Below are 17,226 nucleotides of genomic sequence, written 5' to 3'. Positions count from 1 at the left end.
TAATATTTTTTTGAAATATTGTGCATATTATTTAGGTTTTCGTTACACTTGTAATTAATAATATGCATCATTAGTCGTAATCGATGCGATCCCTCGCAATTTTCAGCATTTTGTTTCTATAGTTTCACCTAATACTGTTGGCTGCGTGGTCCGTGGTGTTTTTTTCTCCATATTTAGAATTTTGTCTGGTGCAGTTTACACATGCTGGTACTGTTTTTTCTCTTCCCGGACATTTTGAAAGGATGTGATCGCCCATGCAGTGTGGGCAAATTGGAGGGCTGGTTCGGTGTAGGCATCTTTTAGCCGTATGCATGAACATACAGCAATGAAAACATTGAGTCAGTGGATCGCAATCTTCAATTTTTACTCGTTGAAACGGTATATTTAGTTTACCGAGTGCGAGGAGACTTTTTCGCATTTTGCCACTAGTTTCCATGATGTAGCTAGTGAACTGGCGCTGCTTTTCGTTTATGTTTGTGTTTTTTATCTCCGTTATAAGTGTGATTTTGTTGTCTTCACTTTCCTTGAAAACATCTTCAATTCCTTCGTTCTGGGTAATTATTCCGCAAACTATTTCGTCTTCAGTAAGATTGGATTTTAATCCTTTTATTATTATTTTTGGTCTTTTCTTTTGAATTTCATTTACCACCAAATCGGTATTCAGTTTTTTTTATTTCGGCGGTTAAGGTATTTGCATATTCCTTTTTTGGGCATGATATTATTATTTTTTCTTCTTTTGTTTTTCTCAAACCATTTATTCCTATCTTTATGTTGCTTAAATTTATTTCTTTTTTTATTATCTTTTCAATTTCTTCTGCTTTAGCATTATTTTTGGTCGACGAAATGATGATTGAGAATCTCTCTTCTTCTCCAGGAGTGACTTTGGTTGTTGATAATACCTGTGCATAGGATGGTGTTGATGCGCTTTTCATTATTTTTTCAAAGTTTCCCACCAGTTGGTCGTTTTTTTTTGATAAGTTTGTCTTGTAGTTGAATTATTTGTTGTTGCATTTTTAATATTTCAGATTTCACTTCATTGTCAAGATCAATAATAATTTTTTCGATATTAGTTTTGGTTTTCGAGTCTTTAACGGTTTGTATTTTTTGAACTTCATTTTTTAGCGTACTCAACAACTCTTCTACCGTCATGAAAGTGTTACGTTGCGGTGTAACGAGAGCGCGAAGACAGTACCGTGCGGGCTGCCGTTACGAGCGTAAGATTATAACTATAATATATATCTTGCTGCAACTCCTCCAACTCAAGCTACAGCTATGTCAGATCTAGTTCCAACAATTGCAAATCCAACGGTAACCACAAGATCAGATAGGAAAGTAAACTTTCCGGATAGACTTCAAATGTAACCAGGAAACGGGGACAAGCACACAACGTAGAATTCCAAGCAATAGGAATCGTCAAAAGTACCACTGCGAAGGGGTCCTATGAAGCAATCATCAATAATTGCAACAACAACGCACATAATCTGTTGCAAACAAGATTCGACAAGAACAGTTTCAAATCAAATCGCCCCAACTAAAATCATCTCTTGTAATCCTACCACTTTGTAGGTAACCACTTGTATTACCTTCATAATCTTTCAGTTTTTCAAAGCTTAGGGCGTTCATTTAAAGTTGCAAAAATCGATACATTTTACAAGTCCCCAAAAAAGCTGAAAGGCCAGAAGAACAATGCTTGTCAGCACTAATACTGACTTGATATCGTGGGGCATCGGCAGCGTGGCCCCTCGGTCCAGCAGAATCTTGATGATCTCGTAGTTGTTTCTGTGCGCCGCCAGGGTGAGCGGAGTGATGTCCGGAGTGAACTGCGCGATGTTTGGATCAACCTTTTGCCAACTCTGAAACACAATTAAGTACTTTTATTTATGTAGAAATCTTTTGAAATTAAAGAGATGAACATTTCAAAAAATTCGACAGCTCAAATCACAGGCCTTATAAATGTTTGGTCAGAATTTGGGCAAGGTGTCTTATTTCACAGTTGCATGATTTTTTTAAATAGTTGAATTTTTTTTCAGTCAATAAATAATTGCATTCTAAGCGGAGAAAATACAAACATGCTCTCGATATAGGCAGCGTAGATAACCTCACCGACCATGGTGGGAGTACCCCAAAAGCCATTATTACCATTACTATTTAATACTATTACTAAGGGTCAGGACCGGCCCGAAGATAAACGGCAACGGGCGCGAGTAAAATTTTGACACCCCTTGTCAAAACCAGTAGACTGCCTAGGTAGGTGATCACTGTAATTAATAATATTGGGATGATTTGTGTTTTTGTGTAGCGTCGTTTTTGTGAAAAATAATCTTAAGGGTGTGTGTTAGGATTGTTAGATGTTAGACATTATCAACGCCTTGAAAATTCAGGGCTCGGAGCGGACTTCTCTAAATGCGCCCTCGTAGGGCCGGACCTGCTAACGGTAACCGGACAACTCAATACAGTCAAGTCATGAAAAGTAGTGAAAAAAACTAGGACAAATAGGTTACGTTAGGTAACGTTCATAGGCTAGTTTTTTCCATCGCTTTTAATGACTTTATATCATTTTTCAAAGGTGTGTTGAATTGTCATTTAGATGAGTTATCTGGTCACCGTTGAGTTGTCATGGAACAAGTACTAACATAGGGTTCCCCCTCTTTGTGGATGAGTTCCTCGTGCTCCAGCAACAGCTCCACGGCTTCCACGAACTCAGAGTGGATGGCCTGTAGCAGAGCGTCTTTGGTCTCCACGTCCATCACCACCAGCAGCTCGACCATCTCCAGGTTCTCTCCCTCGATGGCCAGTGTCAGCGCACCGCGGCCTAAAGAGTCAAGGCAGTTCACGTCGATGGTCTTCTTGCGATGAGCACGCTGCAGCATCCTACAACATTAAATAGCACAATATAAACTAAAACTTTAAATTCACAATGATGAATCTTTTGGTTCATTTTGTGATGAGTGACAAACAAATTTTATGTTCAAGGTGACTAATAAGGACAGGTAGTTTCACGGAATTTGAACAATTCATCAATTTTAAAAGTTAATTTTCAAGTTCTATAAAGGTTGTTTTTAAGTTATGTTATTGGCCAGTTGTTTCCCAAAACTAAAATAAAACAGAACTTGAATAGAAATTTAACAGAACATGAAAAAATATCTTTGAAAATTGATGAATTGTTCAAATTCTGTATGTAATGTAACATTGTCATCAAATGGCCTTTCAGCGCCATAATACTTTTTTGACATTTGAAAGGTACCCGTTAAACGACGATCCTAGGTGCTGTTCAGCTTTATATAAAATTGTAATATGCTGACAAGCTTAACAACGTGATAGTTGTCCTCATAATGTCAAATAAAAAATGCGCTAAATGACCATTTGACGACTTTGACACATGTGAATTTCTGCGAAACAACTGGGCGTTGATAGCTCTGTTATTGCATGGTGATAACATCTGCGTAATAGAAATCTTAATTCGTCCGATGTAACTAAGTTTCTGTCAAGCACGACTCATCCGAATGTTCATTTTTTCACACCCACATATTTAAATATACATAAGGTTACCTTCGGACACCTGCGATGTCACACCTCTCCACGGCCATGAGGTATTTCTTCTCCTCCAGCGTGAGGGACTTCGGAAGGCTGGGCAGTTCCATGGGCTTCTTGACGCCATCTCGCCCCTGGAGGTGAACACAAACGACCTGGTGTCATTTTTCTTTTACGATTTTCTTTGTTATAAATATATAAGATCGAACTTCTTCTGGTGAAGCTTTTGAAAATTCGGATTATGGTGACCTTATAAAAGAAAAGATTTTCGTAGATGTCAAGACGTTAAAGTGAAAGAGTTCTCCTCATGCATTCCAATCAAGAATTCTTCAAGGATCCTATCTTGAACTGCTGTTACATTGTTTGTTGCTTCAAAAAATTTCATTTGCTTGTTTTTGAAGGTAGCACACAAAAGTTTTTAAAAATACGTAAACACTGAAACTAACCGATTTTTATAGCGTAAATGTAATGCTTTCTGTTATAAATAAAGTAAAGTGCGCGAAAATCTTCAGTTATAATGTTGCCGTATGGTATATTTATGAGTTTTTATAAACATGTTATATTTTGGGTGATCTCTGTGTGAAGGAGGGTTTTAACCAAAATGCCTTCTGGTGTGAATGTTTTAATGTTTGTAACACACCCATTTCGTTCGCATTCTTCATTTTCATAAGGTGAGGTGTTGCGTCTCAACAAGCAAGGTTTTTAATTTGAATCATTGGTTTTAATAGAATTATGTAGTTACGCAATCTCTGCTATAGGATATACGAAATATGTTTGAACAATATTTCAATGGTGAACTCACCGCTTCAACGTCTTTCTTGTCATTCGCCATTGTCTCTTCCGTCTGCTGACTCTAGGAAGGCACCATTTGGCGGTACCCTACTATCCTGGAATAAAACATTCATAAAATCATTCAATATTATGAAAACGTTGTTAGAAGTCGGCTTACGGAATTCATCCCAACAAACATCATGTCTTTGGGATATCAAGTGATGTTATTGCTAATCACCTCAGCAGATGGGGCGTAGACTAATCATTCCCATTGAAAGTATGAACTATAATTACTTAGTGAAAAAATTAAATTTATTAAAACTCTCAGATCGAAGAATTATATCCGACTTAATATTTATGTTCAAAATTGTAAATGGTAGTATAGAAAGCCTTGATTTAATTAACCTCATTGAATTTCATGTACCCATAAGAGCTACTCGTTCTAAAACCCTCTTTAATTGTAACAATTCTAAGACTGAACATTTCAAACACTCGCTTGTACCTAGATTACATGAAATAGGTAATAGGTACACAGATGTAGCGGATCTGTTTAACTGCACAGAAGCTAGGTACAAAAAGGCTTTAATATCATATATTTTAAATCATGACCAATAAAATGTAAGTCTTCTCACACTTACGTAAAAAGTCAAATAAATATGTATATAAAAAGAACTGCCTGGGGCAACTGAGGAAACTTGGGTCAATAAGGTGAACCAACAGCTTGATTAACACTTACCTACTTTCAACCAAAACCTGAAAATAAATGCATTCATTTTAGCTATTGTAATATATTATATCATGTATCTATACTATCATATGTTTCAATCAATACTAATCTATCCTAGTCTACCTATAAGTTTTGCATTAATTGTATATTTTCTGATGTCACTGTTTATAATTTACTGTAGGTGCCTATATGGTATATTTTATACCGTTGATATTAAAATAAATAAATTTCCGTTCCCCTTCAATTGCTACAGGATGAAAGCCATCCTGATCGATACGGCCTACTTAATTATAATGTAATGCGCAACCTTTCTCAGTGGGTTCAATTTATGTATTATTAACAGGCATAAGTACCTGTGACGAATCAAATTTCGTCACAAATAAATTTGAGTTATAAACTGAGAGTGTCCCGCAGTGTGCGCCCAAAGACAAGTGTTGACAGACGGGGGGTTTAAAGAAGTAAGTGAGAAGTGCGGGATAGGGCGACAGGTCCTACGAGTTCAGGAAGGAAGACAGTCAAGATCGATGCGGGAGAGAGAGGAGACCGAGACAGGAGTGGTGGTGAAGTACGCGTTCCCCGACCAGCGGTGTGATGCTGGGCGGTGGATGAAGAAGTTACAGTCGAGTTAGAGAAAGTTATTTTCAAGATATGTTATCCTCCGCCCGGCGACGTAATGCTGGGCGTGAGGCGAAGAAAGTGCGGTGATCAGACGCGGCCGGGAGACGAAGAAAGCTCGGTGACCAGACGCGGCCGGGAGGCCTGAGTTGCAGAACTGCAGAGGCTGCCACCTAGGACTTCGGCCTTACTAAGGCCAACGAACAGAACCAACTCAGTGACAACAGTGTAGTAACCATGAACAATGACAATGTGAATAAGTGGAGAAGTAATCCGAACCATATGACAACTAGTTAAGTTATCTAAGATGTAAGTAGATCTAAGTATAATTTAGATTTAGTATTAACACTTGACAAACCTAATTATAATAGAGACTCATAATTAATAGATTTTATTAATTAAATTCACCTCCCTTGTCCCCACCCAAGTGACACGAATTGGCGAGAAGGCAGAACACACGACTGAAGAGGTAAGTATAAAAACAGCAATATATTTAAGTATTATTCTGAGCTAGATGCCGGAGGAGATGTTAACGTGATTTTGTCACATACCCTTTATTGCTTCATAATGACTTCAGAGATCTAACCCTAACTCGCGAATGTGAAAACACATTTCTAAACAGTGACCGCACCTGAAAAGCAAGAACCAAAACATTTCCACAGCAAATCTCCCTGCAAGTCTCTGGATAAAAATTACCCTGTACGCCTCTCAGCCAGTATTTTCGTTCTTTCGATTTTTTTGTGTTTTATTTACCAAAAAGTATTACATTGGTCCCAGCGTTGTGCATCCCTGCTATAGATAATATGCCTACTAGACAAAAAATAGTTATCGAATAATTTAGGCAATCAATCACGTATGAAATTCACATTGGCGGCAAACTTGACAACGACCAGGGCCGAACTTCATTTACATTTCAAATGGCACGAGACCGGGCTATCAAGTTTTCAAATGGCACGAGACAGGGCTATCAAGTTTTCAAATGGCACGAGACAGGCTTTCAAGTTTTCAAATGGCACGAGACAGGGCTATCAAGTTTTCAAATGGCACGAGACAGGCTTTCAAGTTTTCAAATGGCACGAGACAGGGCTATCAAGTTTTCAAATGGCACGAGACAGGGCTATCAAGTTTTCAAATGGCACGAGACAGGGCTATCAAGTTTTCAAATGGCACGAGACAGGGCTATCAAGTTTTCAAATGGCACGAGACAGGGCTATCAAGTTTTCAAATGGCACGAGACAGGGCTATCAAGTTTTCAAATGGCACGAGACAGGGCTATCAAGTTTTCAAATGGCACGAGACAGGGCTATCAAGTTTTCAAATGGCACGAGACAGGGCTATCAAGTTTTCAAATGGCACGAGACAGGGCTATCAAGTTTTCGCATGAAAATCACATCAGTGGCACGATCATTGGGTATGTATTTTTTGTTGTACAATATTTGCCCTTTTAATACATATATGTCCTACCCGAAGTACTAATGTTCCATAGTGCAAATAAAGTACCTACAGATTTCATATCGCAGGGGCTAGCGTAAACAGTTTCTACTTAACAAGTTTCAAAGTATTATTAATGCGTATATGCAGTTTACAGTTTATGAAGCCACTGGTGCATTAAAAAGATTAAGAAAAACATTCGATTAAACGCTCAGGAAACATGTCGGACATTCCGAGGAGTAATCCCGCAATTCCACCGAACAAGCGAGGGGCTTCTTTACAATACTCGTATTCGTACATAACTCCCTCTATAAGCTGCAACTCGCACTAATACGTACAATACGTACTAGTATCTGCTGACAGTCCGCCTGATAGCCTAACTACACAATACACAATGCATGGCTAGTGCAGGTATTTACCGGCAGACTAGGGCACTCGTGCACGCTGCACTGGTTGGTCAAGGCTAGACGATTATGCAACACATACTGACATTATTACATCGCCAATTGGGACCACTCAATGAGAGCATGCTAAACGCATTATTTATGATCTTATTCTACTTACAAAAACAGGACGTTCCTAGACCTACCAAAGATATCTAAGACAGGACAGAAGATTTTTTTTGAGATTCAGATCGTTCTACATACTGCAAATTACCTTACCAACTACATCTGCTGAAGAAAGATACCTCATTGATAGACTATAATTGGGTATTTGGCGTAGTGCGAAATGCAAAAGTAGGGGTAAAATAGGTAATGATTGCCCTCTCAACCCTTCAGTACTTTAATTTTTGTTCAGTTTGGAATTTTTCCTGTGTATTTCATAACATATTAAAAAAATGTGTATATGCAGGGTTTTCCAATAAGAGGTGTTATTTTGAATAGCCCGCTATTTCAGTAGATGTTACTTTTGAAGCTGTCATTTTTTGACATTTGACAAGTAAAAACTACGCTATTAATAAAAATGTAACGATACACGCTTCAACAACGCATTGAAATTATTAAAATTCACTTGAGTGAATCAAATACAAATCATCTTGAGTGATGAGGCCTATTTCCACCTCAGTGGCTTCGGCAACAAGCAAAATTGTCGCATCTGGGGCTCGGAAAACCCAAGAGTTATTGTTGAAAAGCCTCTTTATCCTCAACGTGTGACTGTTTGGTGCGGTTTATGGTACGGCGGAGTCATTGGACCTTACTTTTTCTAAAATGAGGCTGGAGCAACAGTTACGGTGAATGGATTGCGCTATCGAGGGATGATTAATGATTTTTTATGGCCAGAATTGGATGGTATTGATCTGGACAACGTTTACTTTCAACAAGACGGCGCTACGTGCCACACAAGCAACGAAACCATTGATATTTTACGATTGAATATCAAAATAACACCTCTTATTGGAAAACCCTGTATATGTATATTATGCCTTTTGATCAAAGTGAAATTTTATTAATTAATTACTTAAAATTATTTTCGCTTCGTCTTCATCTTCTACATTCAATCTTGAATTGTATAATTTAAAAATAAAATAAAATACTGATTTTATTTTATCTGACATTTTCATAATATTGTGTAAACAAAAACCTAGTTAACAACCACTCTGTAAATTGCCATCTCAACACAGGCGTTACAGTGAGATGGCAATACGTCATTATTGTAATTGAATGTAATATTTAAATAATTAGATAAATTAAAAATTAAATAAAATTTCAAATGCGCTATATACATGCATTTTTTTTAATTTTCCGTAAAAAAATAAGTGTTTAGAAACAAGATAAAATTATCTTTCCGGTGTACGAATTTAAAATAAACATTAGTGTTTGTAAATAATAAAATTTTAATATCAAACGTGAAAAAATGTCAAAAACGCTAACCACATTTTAAATATTTTTTACTCCAATCGTAGAAAAAGTGGGAGAACTCGATATTTCGAAACACACATTCGTTTTGTTTGGGGAATTTCTAAACTTTAACTTCACTTTTATCTCGTTCATATATTAAAAAAAATTTAAATAATTCATAAAGTTAAACCGATTGTTACGATAGCGGCGCGAAATATGAATTATTCACTTTGGCTATTTTTAGGATTTTATTAATGGATTTCAGTTTAAATATTTGAGGCAAACTAGAAAATTTATATTAGGTATTAATTTATTTCTCTTTCTCACGTCAAAAAAATTAAGTATTTCCGCATGATACAAAAAAGATAAAAATACTTTTCTAAAATATGACGCCCGGTCATATATGACCTTAAAACGCTGGAGGGGTTAAGTATATTTTGACTTTGAATTAGCATAGGTTTGCTCCTACAAACCCAAATTACAACAAAACAGAAAGTTGTCTAATACTTAATTTCCTATCAAATCCTTTCATCGATTATATTACTCCACAGCTAAATGTTTTTTTAATTAACAGAAAAAAGCTGTGCCTACTTGTACAATTGTACATAGTGATTCCCACAATAATGACAATGATTGCCCACTTCAGTGATCCGAAAAACAACCTGAAGATGGTACACACGGTATTATTTTCTTTTATTATCAATAATGATATAATAAGAAATATCAACATAATTGAAAAAAAGTTCTAAAAATCTGATTTCAATTTTCAACGACGCACGTGGCTGTTTCTGCATATACGGCAGATTGTCGATTCAAATTGAACTAAAACCATAGACATATGAATATTAGTAGACCTGCCCTAAGTGATTAAAAGCGTATTAAGCTGCTGCCACACGCAAAGCTCACATCAAAAGTTAATGTACAGCGCATCATCTTTTCTACCGACACACGACGCTATCAAATATTTCTTCCTATGGTAGGAGAGGGGGTCAGTTGAATTCGAGAGCGGCCGAGGAACATAATTTCATCTGTCAAAGTGACAACTTTACTTACTGACAGCTTGAGCGCGTTTTCGAAATGGATGATACTTGTCGCCTATTGCTGGATCTGTTGGACAGCTCATCCTCAGATGATGATGCCGCCAACTATATAATTATAAATGCTATTTATAAACTTTTTAGATTTTAAACAATCTGCGCGTAAATAGCGCATTTTCACATAACCTGACATAACCTCTCCGTCGAATCAGGAAATTCGCAGTTCGCACGCCGATCGACGCAAGCGACATATAATAAATTATTGTAAAATAAGCTCACGTCGATTTCCAAAAATGTCGAAGGCAAAGGCGGCAAGGACCAACACCAGGGCAGGGAACGAGAAGAGAGCACGAGAGCTGACGAGAGCAAACCAGATTACCCAGGAAAACAATTGAAAACAATCAACAAACGAACAAACTAGAAGCTTCTCTATGTAGGTATCAGGCCGTCCAACTTTATCAAAAAACCGAACGATATTACCATATAAACATACTGAGTTAAAAATATGATTAATTTTGAAAGGGCGAAAATTTGTTTACTTCATATTCAAATATTGATTATATTTATATTTTAAATATATGTTAAGTATGTTTGCCAAATAAATTTTTTTTTATGTTTCTAAATTTACTAGCACACATGACGATATGAGCTAACATAATAAATAAGAAATGCATTATTAGGCTGCTTATGTCATGGCTGTCAAAGGGAACACGGAACTTAGTTGGTAGCTCCGTAATTAAAATGACCCCCTCTCCTTTTTACGGCTGAGAGGGGGACGCATAACTTTTCAAATATCGCGTCGGGAGCGGTTACGTAAAATAAATTCGGTTAGCGAAGTTCAGAACCACACTTATAGCGCGTTATCTTTTTACGTGTGTCGGGTCTGTATGGGATTGTATGGCGAGCGCTATTGTGCTTTATATTATCTGTTGATGTGAGCTTTGCGTGTGGCAGCACCATTATTCCCCACTCCCCATACCGGTTCCATTGGAGCCGGTTGTGCTCGCGTATGGCCTCAAGTGAATTTAGATAACGTAACGTCATCATTCTTGTGCGAACTATGGTCGAGGCGTCATCGGTTCATTTTACGAAATAACACGGCACAATGGTGGCTTGTGGTATGAAAACTTGTAAAAATAGATGTGAAAAAGAGAATAAACCCATTTGTCGTATTACATTCCATATATAAGCATTATTTTACTTTATTTTAAGCATATTCACATCGTATAATATGGATCAGTTGTAGAAACATATACTATCACACCGAGATACGTCTGGACGCGAAACACAAAGCTGGTTGGTTGCTGGGAAGTAAATTATGAAGATTTATAAAAGTGTCTTAACTAAATACGTAAACGAAATATTCGACTCTGAAAATAGAAGAAATTTATTTTGCCGAATTTGGACTTCGCAAATTTGTTCATAACGTGGCTAGTAATTTGCGCTCCCATGTAAAAATGTCTATTCATTCAAAAGCAGATTTTACTTTTAAGAACTAAATGGTGATATTATAATGCGAGATGCCTATATACTGTGAGATTGATTTATTGACGAATCACAGTCAGCTTTACCCCCTTCGTTCTTCAACAGTTGATTTTACCCCTCATCTTTAATTTCTAGTCTATATATTCATATGTCTGTGACTAAAACAGACATTCTGTTAAGATTTCGGTGAAATATTTACATATGTAAGTGAAAAAGGAAAATCAAAGTGAGGGTGGGCTGCTTAGCTGTGGGAAATCATAGAGTAGTTTACCCTACTTTAAAATGCAGAACAACCGTAGACACCTCCAAGATGTTTTGGAAACGCTCATAAGTTATTTTTATCAGATTTCGATGACGTACCGGAGACATCGCAGTGACCTTAAAAATGACTCTACCAGTCACATCTTCCTGTAGAAGAAACCCCAATTTAGACCAGTGGATTTTTACGGTTGGGCATTTATTTAAAACGTTAGTCTTATATTGCACGCCCTTTGGCGGGAGCCAGAGTATTCAGGCTACCGAAAGGTTAACATAATGTTGCGCATACATACATACGCGAGCCGAATTGCCGAACTGAACCTCAAATTTTGCGAAACGCAGCTTGCAGATGTTTCGTTCCATTCCCGTAATTCGTGGCTCGGTTCGCGTTCAGGTTCGCAAATGTATGCGTACCATAAGACGCCGCATCCCGAATTTCTACTGACATAACATACTTCCCTTGATTACTTTTAAGCTCTTAAAAAATATATGCCATGATGCTTTCAGATGCCAAGTTGAAAAAAAAATTTATTTGAAATATATTAATTGGCAACGTCCTTCGTTGTTTAGTGATCTAGGACCTAGGTACTCACGCTTTTGAGTTGTGCGGCTACAAGCTCGATTTACGAACAGGGCAAAAATACCACATTATGAATATTTGATTACTGGTTGCTGCCGGATTGCGATGTCAAATTAGTGTTGGTTGGTCATTTAAGAAATGGTTGCAAAACGGCAGTGTCAAGAAGTATTGATAGAAAAATTAAAAATATAGCAACTTGTCCCCGAGGTCGCCACAGTACTATGGGAGATGATTGTTTTACCTCGACCGTTTGACATTATTTCATCTGTGGGTAAATTTTAATGTACGTTCCGTTTTCGGTTTTGAAAATCTGCCGCATCCACTTTATTATTCAAGCAAGCCTTACTTTGACCAGATGGCTAACTTAGATTAGGTGTGGTTTATTTATGACTAGGTGGCTAACTTTGACAGGGCTTTTCAATATTATGGTACCTACCTGCCTAAAGAAAGTTTCATAAAATAATTGTCATTGAGATGAGTGACGTTTCTTTGGACAAAGTTCCTTATTTGAAATTTAAAAAGTCACGTAAAATATTGTGTGGTTTATAATTAAGTAGGTAGGTACGTTAAGTAGGTAATCAGAGAAAATTAGAAACATACTTTTTTGGATGCTAGGTCTACCCGTTCAAAGTACAAGAAATATTTACCTACATACCTAATAGGTACCGTCCTACAACAAATTAATGCATTTCAATGCTCCACGTAGAGACTAAACAAGTACAAATTTCGATAAGTTCCTTTGACTTCGTTTTAGGTACCTACTTACTGACAATTGGCTTGAAATCTGTTCAAAGAAAAATTGCAATAATAAGTAGGTAATTTGTTGTCGAATCTGTAATTTTACACTTTTACACGCTGTTTCCCAAATACACGGGAAAATATTAAATACTAAAAGAGAACCTACATGGAATGATATTTCAATACTCGAAGGTATTGCAAAATTACAAACATTACAAAAAGTTACAATTTCTGAAAGAAATGTGGGAAATCTAACAGGAGTGCTCAACAATGGACGATGAAAATGGTTGGAGCGTTTGATTTAAAAAAAAAAACGTATTTTTCCAAAATAATGATATTAATTTAATATAATGTCTGTCTCCTACCAGATTCCTTTCACCTATGAGATCCTTTGAAATAGATGCGAACACAAATAACACACACCTTATTTTAATACATTGAGTAGAATATATGTATAATGAGTATTTTTTCCACTTATAACATTACAGCTACTCACAATAAAAATATACAGTCTTAGTAATAATGTATTTCAATAGAGATGGTATCAAACGTACCTGAAAGAGGCGAGTGCGAGAAATCCACCCTTTCGGGGGGTATTTATGTGTGGTCTTATTTAATTAGCGATCCCCCTATCTGGGAAGGGTAGAGGATCAAACCAGTGCAACAAGTAACTTGGAAAGACTAAAGTCCATAATTTAAAATATGGCAAATATAAAAAAAACCATCGGTTAACCACAGGAGTCCCAAAATAGACCTTGGTTTCCCAACTAGACCGTGATTCGAAAGATCCTATCCTATATTTACTTATTTAATAATAAGTTGATTTATTAATTAATTAATGAGTTCGTTCATTTTTTTAATGAATTAATAATTTATTTAACGAATTGATTTAGTCATTAATTAATTGTTAAATAACTTATACTTAATTAATTATAAACGAATTGTCTATTAATTAATTGTTAATTACTAGTGATTCGAATATTCCCCTCCGAAAATGATGAAGTATTGAATTAATTATATTAATACTGTAGAATTAATTGATATTGAAGAAATAATTGATTCATTAATTTTGAAGAATTGATTGATTAATAAATATTGAAGAATTCATTGATTAATTATTAAATTAATATTGAAGAATTAATGAACTCATTATTAAATTAATATTGAAGAATTAATTAATTAATTAATATTGAAGAATATATTAATTAGTTATTAAATTAATATTGAAGAATTAATTGGTTAATTATTAAATTAATATTAAAGGAATGAATTGATTAATTATTAAATTAATATTGAAGAAATAATTGATTAATTATTAAATTAATCTTAAAGAATGAATTGATTAATTGTTGAACCACTTATTATTTCAATCAATTAATTGTTAATTATTTAATAGATAAACTTATTAATTTATTAACATATCATAACAATAAATATATAGTTAATTACTAAAATAAAACATAAATAAATTTATTTATTGTGAAAAACAGTGTATCCAATTACATTTAAAATTAATAATAGCATTACATTAATTACATCAGTTGAGACGCTGCCCAGTTTATTACAATCTTGAAGTCACTGAAGTTTAACCTAAAAACGTCCACCTCAGAAGAAAGTTGGTTTAAAAATGTAATAATTCTTCCTAAAAGTATGATCATTGGTATATTTATCACGCCCTTTAGAAAAATAAAAAGCCTTGCCTAGTGCTGGTAAATTTATCGTGGACATAAAAGAGTATCCAGAAATTCAGGATTGCAAATGCCGTTTATATCAAGTCTGGCAAAATCATTTCATCCGTGAAAACACGCCCCTAATGCTAGATTTACACCATTATTTTTTCATACTCGCATATGGGGACCCATTTGAAAAATCTTCGCTTTACACCAGAGGTTCTCAAACTTTTTTGCCCCGTAGACAAATTGCCAAATTTTTTCTACCGTAGACCCCCTGCCTGCTGAATAATCATTTATTTTTTTCGTAAAAAGATTCCCTTCCCTTGCCTGTCCAACAACCGGGTGGCGGTATAGTTCCTGTATATTTACACTGTGGTGCAGACAGGGCCGCCTTTTGAGGTATTACACGATGAAAATGAAGCAGGATAAGCAACGGGAATTTATTTCTGTAGCTGGCCCTACAGAACTGCCCCTTAAGTTCTTTGTCAGTGCTTATTCCGGTCAGTTCTTCTTGTCACATAATATCCGATTCTCCAACGTGCCATTTCCATAGTCAAAATGTCCTCAAACTTAGTTTTGAAGTCTGTGTGAAGTACATTTAAATTTTGAACGTCATTATTACCCCGGACGTTTTTCAAAAACAAGTTGGGGAACTAGGAAAATTCGCTGCTTCCAATGTACAATGTATTACTTGAAAATATTAATTCTGACGAGAAAAGGAACGTAGACTCTATTTATATACCTCAATTAACAACAATTACGAAATATAAAAATACAAATATCAAATAAGTAATTTCTCAGTCTATTATATTTGTGTTAGGCCTATTGTGTCATTTACAGAACTCTTAAATGTTGACTTGAAGTAAATGTAAATAAGTAAAGTAAAAACCCCCATTTGAATCTCGTGGTCCCCCAAATTTTTTCTCGTTGATATAGACCCCAGCAAGCCGATATCGACCCCTGGGGGTCCATTCAGACCACTTTGAGAACCTCTGCTTTACACGATGTTTTTGTTAGCCAGTTCTTCGATTGAACTTTTATCGGTGACCGGATAAATCATCACAATGATAATTCATCACATCTTTAAAAGTTATATAGTCGTGGAAAATGATGAAACAAAAACTTTATTAACGGGTTTAAGTAGTTTAGGTTAGGTTAAAAAGAATTCATCGTTTCTAATGACTTTAAATCACCTTTTAACCCTAGATTCATAACCTTATCTAAGAGGAACATTATTCATTAACATTCATCTCACAGACGACTAAATTTAAGTGACGAGTTTTGGGGTACTTGTGAATAAATTAAGTATGGCATGTTTAATTAGGTAACAAAAAAATAATAAACGAGATAAAATTAAATTTCATCGGTACATTCCACACAATGAGGCCGCGATGGTCCTGTAAAAAGCGCAATTTTCCCTGCGAGGGGTCCATTGCAAAAAGGGTGCCTTGGAACATATCGGCGTTAGCTCAGGTGGTAGAGATTGAGTTCCGTATCGTCAGGCGTTAGGTCAGCCAATAGGGCTCTTACACGAGGGAAAAATGCCAGACCAACCACTCCATATTCGTCAAAGGAAACACAAGAATGGGGGTATGAAAGTATATTCACAAAGCACGATTACATAACAGATACACAAGTGAGAAGAATTATTAACATCCTAAATATTCCTAGTTGTTTGTTAGGAACAATCTCTCTCTGTTTAAAGTTCTGGCTGGCAAGTTTGTACGTAGGCATGATTCAAGTCATAAAAAGGCACATAAAGGGTAATGATAGTTAATCAGCTTACATGAATTTGCAGTAGGTTTCACGTACATGTTGAACCACAAATGGAGGGTTATCTTCTATACTGTACGCGCCATTGCGCGTGCAGTTCTCCATTGTAAATTGGCACAGAAATTAGGTACAGGTTTCAAAAGTACTTGTACAAAAGTAGCCGTTAATTTAGGCGCGCTACGATAGCGTCTTGGTTGATTGCAAAACACACATGTTGACAAGGCCAAGGTTAGATTGTGAGTGTGGGGCCGTTGGTGATTTCGTCAGCCCGGCGTGTGTCGAGCATGAGCAGTTTACCAACCTAACCGTGCACGCATGCGCACAGCGAACAATGGTAAACTGCTGACAGCTAACTAATTTGAATTCGCGGGAGTTTTGAACGTGTCCGATTCGTTACGTGACAGTCCATGCACATATACTTTTTGCATTGCTTGCAACCTTGGAACCTTGTCAAATGCCGTTTTTTATAATCACAATAACCACAAACTTTTTTTTGAGTACAACTTGGACCAGGTTTGGCAATGGTAGGCATTTCATCTAAAACTTCTGTGATTTTCATTTTTAGGCATCTCTTCAAAGTTGGAATTTCGTGTCTTTTACGTAACCATGTCGTTATCACTGTCGGGACCATTTCATCTAATTTCACATGATCTTCGACATCACTGATTTCTACATCCTTTTGCTGACTGGTAAAATCATCATCACCAGAATCAGATAAACGATTCAAATAGTCATCAATTTGCCGATCATCCATTCTAAAATAAAATAA

The 17,226-nt window shown here is 36.1% G+C and overlaps 1 protein-coding gene across 1 annotated transcript in view; it reads right to left on the bottom strand.

Annotated features, from left to right (window-relative positions):
* Nucleotides 1-4,363, bottom strand: part of LOC149413769 (transient-receptor-potential-like protein) — a 43,444-nt gene extending 39,081 nt beyond the window's left edge. The window contains exons 1-4 of the mRNA XM_089644463.1: nucleotides 4,334-4,363; nucleotides 3,550-3,665; nucleotides 2,634-2,871; nucleotides 1,711-1,853 (exon numbers count right to left, since the gene is read on the bottom strand). Of these exons, the coding sequence (XP_089500589.1) occupies nucleotides 1,711-1,853; nucleotides 2,634-2,871; nucleotides 3,550-3,665; nucleotides 4,334-4,363 (527 nt within the window). The remainder of the gene's footprint in view (nucleotides 1-1,710; nucleotides 1,854-2,633; nucleotides 2,872-3,549; nucleotides 3,666-4,333) is intronic.
* Between the last annotated feature and the right edge of the window lie 12,863 nt (nucleotides 4,364-17,226).

Source organism: Hesperophylax consimilis, chromosome 21, assembly GCF_061612785.1.
Source record: "Hesperophylax consimilis isolate HC1 chromosome 21, BYU_Hcon_1.0, whole genome shotgun sequence".
NCBI classification, from domain to species: Eukaryota; Metazoa; Arthropoda; class Insecta; order Trichoptera; family Limnephilidae; genus Hesperophylax; species Hesperophylax consimilis.
Note: the sequence above shows the minus strand (reverse complement) of the source record. Positions and strands in the feature narration are given on the sequence as shown.